The following is a 14,069-nucleotide window of genomic DNA, read 5'->3' as shown; positions in this document are numbered from 1 at the left end:
CTTGTGTATGACAGAAGTAAGGACCAGGATGTCGCTTGTTTTTGTTCATTTTTTTTTTTTTGTAGTTTTAAATGCATTAATAATCATTCTCACAGTAAATATAATTAATCATCGAAACTTATGCAAATGAGGTTCCTTTGCTATTTTTCTTCTCTCGTTGATAATGCTTGTAAAACCTCAATGAAAAAGCACCCTATTTTTTGTTTCAACTGTTCATATGTTGTGCGTATAAAACGTCTCTGTTATTACCAGGTATCCTGTTCATGCTTGAAATCACAGAAGTTGGGTTCCATTAATTTCTCTTGCATTCTCCTCTTTTATCATGACAATAATAAAACTGATGTACACGTATTGTCCGAGATTGTTTACACTTCTTTATGAGTTTATCCTTATATTCTTCCATTATGCAAAATGATTTCACCTCATCATGCAACTTAATTGAAACTGAATTTGAGATTGAATTACAGGCTGTAACTATGTCAACTGACAAGTACAATATGTGTGGTAAGATTAGAATGCTCCTATTATCACACATACACACTCACACACACACACACACACATGTCTCTGGTGGAAACTGAAGACCTGTTTTACCATAAGAATTTTACCACATAACGAAGGACCTGTGTGTCAGTAGGACTCTTGTCAACCAAGGACTCATTTGTATATTACCATCCAACCAAGGACTTATTACAATAATGCTAATCAAGGACCTACAAACATGTACCCCTACATGCAACAGCATGCAAAAGCAGACCGTTTGGAATGGTCTGGGTATCGAGGATGTCCTCGGTTCTCTGTGTGTCCTCGGTTTAAATGTAAAGTTCGTATGTGCGTCCTCGTTTTACACCATGGGTAAGTGCACACACGCACACACACGCACACACACACACACGCACACACATTGGTACATTGCTAAATCCCATCTCCATTGCTTGTTGATTACCAGTTACAGTGGAAACTCACTATAATGAGATCCTTGGAACCAAGACAATTTGTTCTTTATATCAGATATTTTGATATATCAGTAGTCAACAAACAATACAAAACAAAGGAAATAAATTCACTAGGATCAGAGAAATTAGTTTGTTACATCAGGTACACTTACAGTGTATTCTGTTATGAAGATCTCTTTATATTGACTTTCCACCGTATAACCATTCAGAGAACACATACAGATAACAATGTAACCTTTGACAGCACCAATGGTTTTGACAAGAACAAAATCAACAGAAAAAAGACACTCATTAGAAATAAGAGAAGAAACTCTTCATTTGTTTTGTTTTTACTCCTTAGTGTACAACATGATTATGACAGATATATACATCAAGATATAACAAAAAAAATAATGTCATACAGCAAAACATGCAAAGCAGCTGACGAGGACAGCATGTCTACCTTTCACTCATTGATTCGGTAGGCCACATGAGAGCATGAGAGCTGACTGGAAAACATTTCCAATGCGGTCAGCCTCATATTTGCCATTCATCCCAAGTCTTTTCTCAAAATTCATCAAATATCTACAGAAAGATCTGCAATGCCCACGTATGGCAGACGTCCAGGAATCATTGTCCAAACGGAGGGAGGTCATGGAAATTGATGCTCGTTGAATGACTGGCAAACCTCTCCACATGTGGATCAGTTTTGATCTTTGCAAAGTGATGAGATTGTGCAGTGACAGGACCATCCATTGAATCTTCTAACCCTCAGTCTTGTCCCCAAATTGTGCAGATACATGTATCAAGTGAAATATCCACGATGCCAATGCACGGCAGAAGTTGAGGAATTATTGTCCACATGGAAGGAGGTCTTGGAAATTGATGCATGATGAAAGACCCGCACCTTGCCACATGTGGTTCAGTTTCCTTGATTTGAACTCTGCGAAGTGTCGAGGTTGTGTAGAGCCAGGTCCATCTATTGATCTTCTAATTCTTCAGGCTTATCTCCAAACTTTGCAACTACATGAATCAAGTAAAATATCCACGATGCCCAAGCAAGGAATCACTGTCCACATGGAGGGAAGTCTTGGAAATTGATGCAAGATGAAAGACCCGCACCTCGCCACGTGTCGTTCAGTTTCCTTGATTTGAACTCTGTGAGGTGTTGAGGTTGTGCAGGGCCAGGTCCGTCCATCGGTCTTCCATGTCCTTCTCTCCCTCTTCCTTAGCCCCTTCCGCCTCACTGGGCATGTGGTTCTGCGGGATCTCGATGTCGTCGTTGGGCAGCTTGTCCGTCCGCCACTGGTCGTCGACAATGTCGAGCAGACGGCCTTCCCGCATCACTTCTGAATCCATGATGTCCAATGAGCACTCTTCCTGGATCTCTGCATGTTGTATTACAGCAAATAAAAAAAGAAAGACAGAAATGTAGAGTACACTGTACATACATACTAAGTCTGTCCTCACCATTAAAGACAGTCACCCTCATCTGTTTGTCTGCCCTCTTTATATTAAAACATATATTTCACCTGAAAATGACAAAGAAGGAGAAGAAAAAAACAAAGAGAAATCCAAAAACAAAGAGGTCCCAAGAAAAGGTGAGACCAACCTTTTATTAGGACCACTATGTGTTACTTTGTTCTATTATATGTGACCCTGCATCACAAAACGCACAGAAAGTCGCCAGACATGAAATTTTAATTAAGAGCATATTCTAAAAGAGCAGACTATAAACTTTAAAATGATGTACATATAACTCAAATCACACAGACTCTCCTAACTTTATTATCTAAATATGGGAAAGAAAACACACACTCAGGAAAAGTGTGAACTGAGAAAAGAGGCTCTGAAGTGCAGTGTCTATTCAAGCGCTACATCTGTACCAAGCCGTGCTGGCTGTGCAACGAATGGGACAAAACAAAAAAACAGGATGTAAATCACCAGAGTAACAACAATGAAGCGATTATTAGATTAAACTGAAATTGAGAGTGCCGTATTAACATATTCTGTTCATAATTGATGCCAGCTTTCAAAGCAGTATCATCCTTTCAAAAGTTATTTGAGTTTAAAGTGAAGAGTGTGTTCAAGGTTTTTAAAAAATGACAAGGGGACGCTAAAAACACACCTAATCACACTACATGTATTCTACCAAAAAAGTGCAAGATAAACTTTCAAAAGTTATTTGAGTTTAAAGTGAAGAGTGTGTTCAAGGTTTTTAAGAGATGAAAAGGGGACTCTAAAAACACACCTATGTTATGGCGTAATCACACTATTCTACATAAAAAGTTCAAGATAAACTGCTAAAAAACACACTTTCCTGCCCATTTTATGATCCCAAATTGGAACATAATGTAGAAGAAGACAAGATGGGCTAGGTTGACCCATTTCACCTATTTTCAGTCTCCACACAAAATCAGTGTGTGCGACTTTTTGTTTGTTTTGTGGTGCACGGTCACATACATACGCGGTCATTTCAAAATTCAAAACTAATCTTTTGACCATCAAATAAGCTTTGAATTCCTCAAAAATTCTCCTTTTTACTCTTTTCGTTGAATGCTCTGGCCATGACCAGAAAGCTTGGTGTTTGCTGGTATACAGTGCATTGCAATTTCCTAGCACTATCCACACAGTGCTTTCATACCCACAGTAGACATGGTATGGTATAATGGGCACCACATATCAGCAGGGGACCTTAACATCAGCACCCGGCGTATCATGGCTGTTAGCGTATAGAACGGAAAGGTACAATGCATGGGATTAAGCACCATACAAGCTATGAACAAGAACAAAGAAGAAATTCATAAACAACAACAACATTGAGTAACAAACTAAAGTTAAACGCGGTTCAATTACAATGTACACATCAGCTACGAAAACGACAAGATGCATAACCGTGAAATTCATGTGTACTACTACCCATAGAGGAAGGGGGTGCTGATCTCACTGTACACTTTTAAGCTGCACAAAGAAAATTGCACACACTATTATGGCGTTATATCACCGATAGAGATTCGGAATGAACAAGACGGTTACGAGATTCGAAACTGTATGGCATATTATATTATTAGTATTAGCCATATTTGAGGCAAAACTAGACTATACTATGGACAAACTTGTTTTATACTTTGCAAATGAACGAGCTACATGATCTAGAGATCCTTAGGGTGGCGAGAGGTGGTACCTTCAATCATGACATATACACTGGTACTGCGTAGTTGTTGCCGCGCCGCCCCGTGCACGTGGCGTGGAAGACGCTGTCGGAGTATGTATACACATGAGGTACAATGTAGGGTTGGGGGTACCACCTATCGTCACCCTAAGGATCTGTAGCTTGTTTATTCTAAAAATATAACACAAATCCGCCTAATTCTTACCTCAAATATGCCATAGATACTGCAGTTTTGAATGTTGTGACCGTCTCGTTGATTATGAACCTCCGTTTTAAAATAGCGCAATTTTAGTGCGTGCGTTCCGTTTTCTTCGCGCAGCTACAAAAAGGGTACCTTGCGATCGGCACCCCCTCCCCTCCATAGGTAATACACATGAATTTCACAGCATAGGTAATACACGTGAATTTCACAGCATATAGGTAATACACGTGAATTTCACAGCCATGCGTAGTTACTGAGCGGATGTGTAATTTTTAGCTTGGTTTGTTCGAGTTTGATTTTCATTTCTTCGTTTTTATTGTCTTTATAAATTATAGCTAATGACATTTAATCCCGCGCGTACCTTTTCGTTCTATACGCAAACAGCCATGATACGCAGGGTGCCGATGGGAAGGTACCCTGCCGATAGGTGGTATGGTAGGTGTTCAACACACCGACTGGGTCCATATCAACCGACCGCGCACTATAATGGCATTGCGCGTACAGAAAGAAAATGTACGCATGGGACTATGCGCAACGGTGTTTGATTCTTCACTGGGCCACGCTACCGAGTAAAATGAGGCGAAAACAAATAAGTATTCCCTCTAAATTAACGAAATTTAGCAAAATCGAATATGATTTATCGTGTATTCCTACATATATAACTAGGCATACCTTTGCTGACTTGTTGTTAGATGTAGATTAGAGTACGGTCGGGTATCCTTCCGTAATACATTTGACGATTTTGACCACAAAATTGTCACCGCCGCTTGTACGATCGTGCACACACGTTACACATACACATGACATAATTATTTTGTCGCCCGCTACGACCGTACGAGTTGAAGCAGAAACGAGAAATGAATGTGAAAAAACAAACCGACTCATCTAATTTATTTCAATTACGATGAAAAGTCTCCTAATGAAAATCAATTCAAATTCATCAAACAGTCCTTCAAAAGTAATATCTAAGGATTCAACAAATATTATTGGGGAAAAAATGACCGCTAGAAAAAAACAGCGGCCTGTCGAAAAATTGTCAGGGCGGTCGGTTGAAATGAACATGGCAACTGAGTGCGGAAAAAATGACACCCCAAGCGTTCGAAGCCGCCATCTAGAGCGCGTACCTCTAATAGGCTCAGATCGCATTTTCAGTGCGCGCTTGTGAATCCGAAGGATTTTCTCCACACGTGAGTAAAATTTCAGGCAAATTGTGAGATTTTTCACGTTTCTATTGATAGAAAAACGTTAGGTGGCCGGTATTATGAACACCCAACCATACCCCTACCATACATGTACACACGTAATTTACTGTACACTACAACACGACGCCAGAACCCAGTCCCAGATACAAGCCTCACACATAATATTGAATGTATGGGACTGAAGCGGAATTGAATGAATACAACCGAAGATTTTTCCCACAGACTGTAGTGATATCCCCCGTTTCACTAAAACATTCCATGCGAACTCACCAAACTAGATGGTCTACTCTTCGCCGTCTCGTTATCTGGTGAGCAAAGAGTTTGTTCGAACAAAGCAAAACTCAGAGGAAATCTGGTCCCAGCATTTGTCGTGCCAATTTTTGACAAACATGCACCTACGAAGCCGGCTGGGCTGTGTCAGTCGGCGCGGCTTAGCTTGCGCTTGATAGCTACGCTCTTTAGCTTTGGCTTCAACCGACGACGACGACGACCGGAGAGAGGATGCCGGTCGGTGCAGTGGCGCCTTCCGTGTACCCCTTCTCTGCAAAGGGTCCAGTCTTGCATGGTCACCTGTCGTTTCATGAGCGCGGCACTGATGTTTTGCAAAGAATCACCCCATTCATCACTTCTACTTTCTACTCCTTCTTTCTTTTTCTTCTTCCTCTTTTTCTCATTCTCTTGATTCTTCCTCTTCTTCTCGTTTCTTCTTTTTTTCTACTTTATACTTTCTAAATTCTTTTCTTCTCCTCCTTCGTTTTTGTAATTCTCCTTCGCTTCTCTCCGCAGGAATATAGGCATAAAATATTGTTGCTATTATAGTCGCTTATTCAGTAAAAAGATGAGCGTCCAAACACACAAAGATTGATCATTTTGACTATGAAAGAGAGACGAAGACTTTTTGTTAAACCAAAATGCATTATTAGAATAAACAGAAATCACGAATTTATCATGGTATGATAATTGATATTGATATATAATTGATATTATAAACAAATTATTTTTTATTGCAACTGTGAAACAATGAATTTCATATTACTCATTTTTGCACCTTTGAGAACCAGAAAAGATGTGCTCAGTTTTAACAAATGAAACAATGACATTACTATAAAAAAAATAAAAATGCATGAACAACAGGGAGCTCAGAGAGGTTGATTAACAAAACAAAACTGGTGTATTTTCAACTCACGCTTTGAATTGAACGAAATTCAGGATCTGATTTTTTTTCTTCTGATATTCAACTAAGCATGTTATCGGCATACACAGCCGATGCTGTTTTTGTTTGTTTGTTTGTTTTTATAATAATGATTCTACACGGATACAAGGATTTTTTTTCTGTGCTAAAATGTATGTCATTTTTTCTCACTCGAATTCGCCTTATATGATGCTCACTAATGCAGGGGCCGGCGGAACCGGGGGGGGGGGGGGCGGTAAGGCTTTGTTTTTGCGCTAATAAAGTATTTTTCTTTTGCTTAATTGTCAGCTGATGAAACCCGGAAGTGGCACCAAAGTCAGAAGCGCCCCCTCCCCCCCCCCCCCCCCCCCCCCCCCACTGTGGCGCCACCGTCATGTAATGCAACGGTAATAATTTGCATGGATTAAACACACTGAATATGCTAGAAATGGCTCGCCTGTAAATAGGACCTCCCTGTTCACACCAAAATGATCACTGATAACTTAGACCTATATACATATTTTTAAACATTGTAACTTATATCGGCCATAATGGAGGGGATTCCAAAATAATAAGAATACAGGGGCGGATCCAGGATACGAGTCCGTAAAGAGGAGGCGCCTAAGTTTACAAAATTAAAGGGGGCGCAAGAACCCCCCTCCCCAGTTTTTTTTTTCTGTATTTCTTTTGTGTGAACAAAAAAAGAAATTAAGAGGGGGCGTGGGCCCATCCCCCCCCCCCCCCCCCTTGGGATCCTCCACTGGAACAGATTTTTTTTTTTTTGACCCCAACAGGGTATTTATTGCCTCCATAATTCAACATTTTATATCACACTATGCAAAATGTTGAAAAATAAAATACACTGAGCTTCAAAGGACATTCTTGAGGTAAAAAAAAACAAAACACCACGAACTATTTACACAATATACTTCATTTGCTTTGGTAAATTATAATGTGTTTTTTTACTATTCAAATCTTCCTCTCTTCTTTTACAAATTTCTCTTTCAAACAAATGTTGCAAATAAGTTTCACGACATTCTTTTCCGGTTTTATTTCTTAACAGTATATATCTATAAATACACCAAAAGGCAATTGTCAAAAACACATTTAATTCAGTCTCCTTATGGGCTTTTAACAGATGCATTCCAGTTATCTCAGAATCAACATTATATATAATTTTGATTATAAGTGTTAGATACGAAAAGAAAATTTTATCTAATTTACACTCAATAAACGCATGTAGATTATCTTCATCTACACCGCAATGCTCACACTTTCCATTTCTTTTGATGTGCCATCTATACAAATTCTTTTTTACTGGTAGTAGATTATACAAAATCTTAAAATTAGATTCTTTCAATTTGTTTTCTTTACAATAACACAAGTTTCTTTTGAATGTATTCATCCAGTCAAATGATGAGTCGAATATCTTTTCCCAGTATATGAATTATACAACATGTTATTATCGGGAGAATGTGTACACAACAGTTTGTAAAATTGTTTGGTTGAAACATCTTGAATACTTCTTTTCTGCTTTCTTATTCCTATTCTTATTTTATGAATTTCTAATGACCTAATATAAAACTTTATACATGATTCCGTATAATTGCTTATCCATGCTTTTGGGATAGCCTGGCGTAATAACATATAATCAAAAATCAATGTTTGCTTACTTTTCTGTCGTTTAAGTTGAGACAGAATTTCTGGAATGGATATAAAATTACCATTCTTGAATATGTCATTAAAAAATACAATTCCACTTTGATACCAACCATCATAAAATAAAGTATTTTTATGAAAAGTTACATCTTTATTATGCCATAAAATTTCATATTGTACTCCATGTACCATGGGTTGAAATTTTAAACAAATATTATTCTTTATGATTACCCAAGCTTCTAATATTTCAATATAAAACAATGGGAGTTGATTTTTGCTTATCATTTTCATATTCAAACAATCCAAGTTGGAATTTAGTAACAATTCTAATCTACCAAAAAAGTTATACCAATAAAAACACATTTTACTCCATGTTCCTTTCGTTGCACCTATAGTGCGTCCAAGCCATTTCAATCGGAAGCTGAGTTTTTGCTTGGAAAGGTCGATCATGTTAACACCTCCTTTTTCAAACTCTTTGATCATAACAGTCCGTTTCACTTTTTCAGTTTTTGTTTGCCAAATAAAAGTGTATAACAAATTATTCAATCTTTTCAATATTTTCTCAGGAACTGTGTCAACCATAAGTATATGAACTATTTGACTTAGAGCTAAGGTTTTTTTTTACAATAATCAATCTACCAAAAAGAGTAAGTTTTCTTTTTCTCCAATTATCCAAAAGTCTTTGCAATTTCGTAATTTTGTTCTCCCAATTCCAAACGCGTGCTTTATCCATATCAGGTGAAACATAAAACCCTAAGTACTTTGTGGGTGTGTCTGTCCACACTAAATCAAGATCATCGAGTGACCATTTTGACTTGGCAGCTCCCAGCCACATAACTGATGTTTTGCTCTTATTCAATTTTGGTCCTGCCACATTTCCAAATAATTCCAACTCTTCATTTACTATTTCTAATGATTGTTTATCTGAACCAAAAAAATAATGTGTCATCTGGATATTGTAATAATTTTACTTCAGCATTTTCCTCCATCTTTAAAACAGAAATACCATTTATACACTTATTATTTCTCATTCGGGTCGACATAAATTCTGCAGCAAGCACAAAAAGTAAAGCTGAAAGTGGACATCCTTGTCTAATGCCTCTTTGTATTAAGAAAGACTCAGATATCCAGCCATTTACTAACACTGAGCTGCGAATATCTGTATACAGTATTTTTATCCATGTCTGAAAAAGTTACCAAAATTGACTTTGTTTAAACACAACAATACAAAATCAAAATCAATTACATCAAAAGCTTTTGAAAAATCTGCCATCATTATTACACTATCTATTCCTTTTCTTTTCATGTATTCAATAATATCATTAGTCATTTGTATATTAAAAGCGGATAATCGATTTTTTATATAGCCAGTTTGATCTTCGTTTACTTATTTCACTAATCACTGATTGCAAGCGTGTGGCTAAAACTGCAGCAATTATCTTGCAGTCGCAGTTCAACAGTGTGATTGGTCTCCAATTTTCTAAATGTCGCTGATCTCCTTTTTTATAAATCAATGTTATGAGTCCATTTTTTTAGTTTCAGACATTTCTTTCTTTTTGAAACATTCATTAAGAAAATTCAGCAACACAAATTGAATTTCATCCCAAAAAGTTTGGTAAAATTCTATGGGTATACCGTCAGAACCGGATGCTTTATTTTTATTCATTGAAAAAACCGCACGTTTGCATTCAGCAATTGTTAGCAGACGGTCGCATTTGTTTTTTCCCTCTTCACTCAATGTAGGAATTTGAACTGAATTAATAAACTGATTTTGCTTATTTTCTTCAACATTAGATTTCTTATATAACAGTGAATGAAATTGCACTATTTCTTGCTGTATTTCTGTTTGGTCAGTTAAACATCTGTCTTTTCCTATACCGAAAATAACTGGTTTATCTCTTTTCTTTCTGATCTATATTTTTCTAAGCCTAGAAAATATTTCGTACACTTTTCCGCTTTTTCCATCCACCTAACTCTTGCTCTAACAGCTGCGCCTCTACATTGTCTTTCATTAACCCGTTCAAGTTCTTTCTTAACATAATATACTCTTTCCGTATCTTTACATCACTGTCTACATCAATCATTCTCTGAAGTTCACTGAATCTTTGTTCTAAGCATACTTTTGCTTCTTTCTTTCTGGAAGCTCTATCTTTGCAGAACTTTTGCGTGAACTCACGTACTTTAATCTTTATGAGTTCCCATACCTTTATAAAAGAAAAACATGCATTACCTGAAATACTTCTATGAGAGATTTAATTTTTTGTTGATATATTTCATCTTTTAGTATTTCTGTGCTCATTTTCCAACACCCTGGACCTTTAGAGATATTTGAAACCTTTAACTTAAGAGAAATAGCATTATGATCAGCTTTACAACACGGTGTTATATCATTTGACAAAACTTTTGCCTGTGCACTTTTACTGACTAACCAGTAGTCAGGTCTTGATGTTACATTTAATGACAAATTTCTCCAAGTAAATTGTCTGATATCGGCATGAGTATTTCTCCACACGTCAATCAGTTTTCTTCGTTTACAAAGTTGGGGCAAACTTTGTGGTGTCTTATAATACGAGCTTTGACTACCACGCACATCTTTCTTAATATCGAGTACGCAATTCATATCCCCACCTAACGATGGACTTCATTTTCTGAAGTATGATAACTCAACCATTTATCAATTTTCGCAAAGAAACTTTTTCTATTCACCTTTTTAGCCGGTGCATAAACATTTACTAAGATAACATCATAACCGTCTATCTTAGCATCTAAAAGTAGAGTTCTTCCATCATTTTGTGAATCTATCTTATCATTTCAATGTCAGATCTATTATCTATAAGAATCGCCACACCACAAGAGTGATTGGTTCCATGTGAAAAGAAGCATTTGCCTCTCCATTCACTTTGGATAAACGTGATTGTCTCCATATCTTTTGTCCAGTATGTTTCTTGCAAAAACATTGTTAACTTTTTGCTGTTTACACCAATTTTATATAATCCTCTCACATTCAGGCTAAGCAAGACATATAGAAGAAGTCATTTGGGGAAGCATGCTTTCATCTTTTTTCCGCGGTTTTCTTCTTGGGTTTCTGCTTTATTTTAGATGTTTACCACGCACTTTTCCTGTTTCTGGAGACTCTGCCGAGAGATCCATTGGAACAGATGATTCAGTGGGTTAGGCAATCATTCAGAAGTGGCGTGCCAGTGCATGAATCATTCTGTCGGCATAATACTGAAGCCCCTTCCCCCATCATGTCTGAAATACACGTTTTAATAATTAAAAAAAAAATCACCAAAACCAAACAACACTATGCAGTCACGCTCTGAGTTGTACTTGACATAATATGCGGGACGTGTTCAAGAAATAATGATGCATTTATTATTTAGTGTTTTGTCAAAAAGGCGTGCGGCACTTTCTGATTGGTTCACAAAATTCCAGCAATCTAATTAATCTCTTTTCGTTACCACTGTATATACCTTGACCATGAATTCCTTCATCTGTTAGATATTGACTTCATTCGCTTGGAGACAATGATTTCTTTTAAACTACAACCACAACAGTTAACCAGAAACCGATCAACTGGCTTCATCAGAGGCTTCCTCAGATTATTCCATGAAAAAAAAATCACGGCAAACAATGGTAAAATACGGTACATATACTGTTGATCCCGACTGTGCGAACAAACTGTTGATATATTCAGAGAATCAATGAGCAGGCGGTATTCTTCAGTGCGCGTGGCTTCGGATCTCAGTGAAAGATTTCGTTCGCAACATAGTATCTTCAGTTCCGTTTTGCTCCACTCGGGATATGAGGTGACTTAATTTGAAAAAAAAATTCTTCAGAACCGTTTTGGTAATCGGATAAGACGAAATATCAACAATATCTTGTGACTGATGGATGTCCAGGACCTAAGAAGACATCCCTTGAGAGTATGTGTTGCTCGCTTTCTTGTTTGCCATGAGAGGGTGTAGGGCCTACACTGGTAGAAAGTCTTGATGTACATGTATGTGCTGCGTAAGAATCACGAGGTATAGGACTATCAATCACCTTCCCAAACGATTGTTCTTGATGTCTGGTATCACATCTTCACTCTTAACTGTTACAACAACAAAAAAAGATTGGATTAGCAAAATGCAAGCGGATGGCAAAAGCAGAAACCGGGAAATCTGATAAGACAAAAAAGAGCCAGAAATTCTATAAGGACTAAATAGCGCAGGTATTGTTCAGCATACTCCAAAGGACCCTTGAGACAAATCGAGTCGTGGATTGCAAATAGTCATTTTGTTTACTGGTAGTATAACACAGTATGGAATTTAACGCCACAAGCTTACCTGATGAGCACGTAGATTCCACCCTAATAGGAACTCCCCTCCATCGGTCGCTGATGACTGTCGCTTTCACACCTCTCGCCATCGTCATCGTGATCGGCAACGCTCTAGTCATGCTCGCCATACGGAGGGAACCGACGCTGAGGGAACCAGGCAACCTCCTCATAGCTTGTCTTTCCCTCGCAGACTTCCTGACTGGTCTGGTTGCCATACCTGTAGAAGTCTTCAGAAGACTTGTTCGAATAAGTCACGCTACGTGCACTCAGGCAACGGTAGTATATTTCACAATGTGGCCCTACGTCTTCACCGGGGTATCTTCTGGGGTCATCGTACTGGTGAACGTAGACAGATATGTCGCTATAACTCGACCTCTGCGATACGTCTCCATGGTTACAACCAGACGGGTGGTCAATGTAATTGTTTGGATGTGGGTGGGTTGTTTGACGTATGGTTTCATGTTTGCTTATGGCGCCAGCGAGGACCAATCCGTTGTTGAGTATTGCGCCGCAGAGCCGAACAGGAGGTCGTCAAGAAAAGTTCACCGCCTCTTCACAAGCGCTTTCATCGTCATGTTTAGCCTCGTCGTCATCGCCAGCAACCTCCGGATTCTCTCCATCGCCAAATCCCAGGCGCGGCGCATCCAGATGGCCGCTCCTCATCCGCCCATGGGGATCCCTCCTCCGGGACCAAAGCTCAAGCAAGAGGTGAAAGCAATACGCGCCATCCTACTCCTGGTGATCATCTTTTGCGTCAGCTTATTTCCAACATGCGTTTGGTTCACCGTCGAATATTTCTTTGACGTAAGTCGTCTTGCTTTCGTACTCACAAACGACATCAGCTTTTTCTTCCTGAACATCAGTTCAGCAGCGAACCCCTTCATCTACAGCACTAAAAATCCTTTCTTCCGGAAGGCGTTTAGGAAGATGTTCCCCTCCTTTTTCAAGTGGCTCGCTGGTAACAAAGTCAATGTCGATCTAGAGGAGAATAATCACAATCTACACTGACTGAGCTTGAAGAACATTGTGATGTGTCAGCACCATTAAAAGATGGTGTGGGGGACCTCTCTTCCACAAAGGGTTTGAAGTCACATATTTTGTATTTCTTTTGGATATTATCTTCATGGGTGCATCATGTCATTTTGCTTGTCTGTTCAGCGGGTCATATGGTGCTGCTGTAAATTTGCTTGGTTTGTTTCTCTTCTGATTGACTGATTTATTAATTGATTGTGTTTTTAAATCACTTTGATTATCTGATCAGTGTATCATGGCGTAGATACAGGGGATGGCTAGTAACCGATCAGCGGGAATAAGTGGGAATGCTGAGGGATGATTGTTCCAATCCTTGTGGGATTCATTTAAGAGTACATTATATATCTACTGTTGAGTGAAAATTATTTGCTTCTG

General features: G+C 38.4%; 1 protein-coding gene across 1 annotated transcript; it reads left to right on the top strand.

Annotated features, from left to right (window-relative positions):
• The first annotated feature begins 12,644 nt into the window (after nucleotides 1–12,644).
• On the top strand, nucleotides 12,645–13,670 carry LOC139720939 (trace amine-associated receptor 9-like). The gene has a single exon (XM_071632270.1). The coding sequence runs from the start codon at nucleotides 12,645–12,647 to the stop codon at nucleotides 13,668–13,670; it is 1,026 nt and encodes a 341-aa protein (XP_071488371.1).
• The last annotated feature ends 399 nt before the right edge of the window (nucleotides 13,671–14,069 follow it).

The sequence above is a fragment of the Diadema antillarum genome, unplaced genomic scaffold (assembly GCF_040938485.1).
Source record: "Diadema antillarum isolate AM-2024a unplaced genomic scaffold, OU_Dant_1.0 scf00000135, whole genome shotgun sequence".
Classification (NCBI taxonomy): domain Eukaryota; kingdom Metazoa; phylum Echinodermata; class Echinoidea; order Diadematoida; family Diadematidae; genus Diadema; species Diadema antillarum.
This window is presented reverse-complemented; position numbering and strand designations above follow the sequence as displayed.